Source organism: Silene latifolia, chromosome 8 (assembly GCF_048544455.1).
Source record: "Silene latifolia isolate original U9 population chromosome 8, ASM4854445v1, whole genome shotgun sequence".
In the NCBI taxonomy this organism is placed as follows: domain Eukaryota; kingdom Viridiplantae; phylum Streptophyta; class Magnoliopsida; order Caryophyllales; family Caryophyllaceae; genus Silene; species Silene latifolia.
In genome coordinates, this window is record NC_133533.1 from 93260469 (window position 1) to 93262381 (window position 1913).

General features: G+C 34.2%; 1 protein-coding gene across 1 annotated transcript; it reads right to left on the reverse strand.

The window, feature by feature from the left end:
* Window positions 1-324: 324 nt before the first annotated feature.
* On the reverse strand, window positions 325-738 carry LOC141595531 (uncharacterized). Its single transcript, XM_074415496.1, has one exon. It carries the CDS (start codon window positions 736-738, stop codon window positions 325-327), a length of 414 nt encoding a protein of 137 aa, XP_074271597.1.
* Between the last annotated feature and the right edge of the window lie 1175 nt (window positions 739-1913).

Below are 1913 nucleotides of genomic sequence, written 5' to 3' on the forward strand. Positions count from 1 at the left end.
CACTTGAACCTAATTCTATGTATATATATATATATATATATAGAGGCAAGATCCGGTGAGTCCACCTATCTTTTTGAGTCCCGTGAGTCCAAAAAAGTATCACACGCTATACAAAATAATATCAGTCACACGCTATACAAAACACAATGCACAAAATCAAAAACAAAAATCACGAAGGAAAGGTTCCTGATAAAAGTACATATATGTAGCTACACTCACCTTGAAACCACCAGATTAATTATCACCGACAAACCCATTTCTCAATCCACAAAATCAAAAACAAAAATCAGATTCTGAAAAATCACACACCAAAAGTCGATTAGTTCATCCAAATGGTGAAGGAACGGGTCCTGCCAGAGAGTCTGATCTTTTGATGCTTCCCATGCCACAAATGATGCATCCCGGTGATGATAGGGCAGCAAATTTCGACCCGCACAAATCAGAAACATCATACCCAATAGTCGATAAACGACTAAGAGTGGCAGCACAAAACTGAGACGGGTCTTCCACGGGATCCATGGACTTGTTGGACAAACCCCTTTGGTCACACAAGTCAATCAAGCTCCTCAACTCCACTCTTTTACCTGGAGGTGCTTTTGAGAAGAGGAGATCAAGCATTTGTTTAGAATATGCATAATTCTGGACCTCCATGTTTCGTTTTATTGCTGTTCGTATGCAGCTTATACGATGTTTCGCTAGAAGAAGCAGTGATCCAAGATGTCGGAATAATCTGGCCATCTCATCTTTAGCACTTATAGCAGCTGCGCCTTGGACCCTTTGTAGCTGTCCGATTTCCTGACCGATTGATATAAAGCTTGGATGAAGGATGCGAAATATAATAGGATTAAAAATATACTCCCCCCGTCCCGGTCATTTCTTTACCTATTCCATCTATAATAGGACCCATTGTAGTCGTCTGCGGTCTTTCTTAGTTCATAATGAGAACTTAGTTGTAAAACCGTATAAAGGTTTTGAATCATTTAAACAAATAGTGTAGTCGTCCCTACTTCAATTTGGTTTTAATGATGTACTCGTAAGAAGGGTAAACTGTGATATTGTTTAGTATAACTCGTGATATTGTTTAGTACAACAAGTGATATTGTTTATTGTAATGTGTGATATTGTTTTGTATAACTTGTGATACTCCTTTACTGGACTCGTGGACTAGATACAATATCACAGCTTATACTAAATAATTTCACAGCTTAGACTTAAAAAAAAATTTAAAAAAAAAGTTCTTTTTTTTTTTTTTTTTTTTTTAAAAAAAAAAAACGTGATATTTTTGTGTACAACATGTGATACATAAGTGGACTCACGGGACTCAAAAAGATAGGGTGGACTCATGTGATCCTAATTATATATATATATATATATATTATATATATATATATATATATATATATATATATATATATATATATATATATATATATATATATATATATATATATATATATATATATATATATATAGAGAGAGAGAGAGAGAGAGAGAGAGAGAGAGAGAGAGAAAAGGAGACTACAGAGATAAGGAGCTTGTTCATCTTTTCTTTATCATAAGATTAATTGGTGACGCTTTTGTGAGATGGGTTTTGTTGCTTGGATTCGTGTGCTTTGCTATTTGGATTTTGTTGAGCCACTTTGCTTTACAGGTTGGATATCTACTCAATCACTTTAATGTTTACTTGAATTGTATTATCTAATTTTATTGGTTGAATTATTTGGAATTGTGATGCATTATATATGATTGTTGGTTGGGTGCATTGAGAAATATTGTTTAATAACTACCTAAGCTCGTGACTGAGATGATTTGATTATTGACTACCTCAACTCGTGACTGAGATGATTATATTGATCTGGTTTCCCTAGCCTCGTGTATGGGATGGTAAGTATATTGTTTGCATATCATATCAT

Excerpts from the sequence above, each read along its gene's own strand:
- LOC141595531 (XM_074415496.1), bottom strand. The coding sequence starts at position 738 with ATGGCCAGATTATTCCGACATCTTGGATCACTGCTTCTTCTAGCGAAA.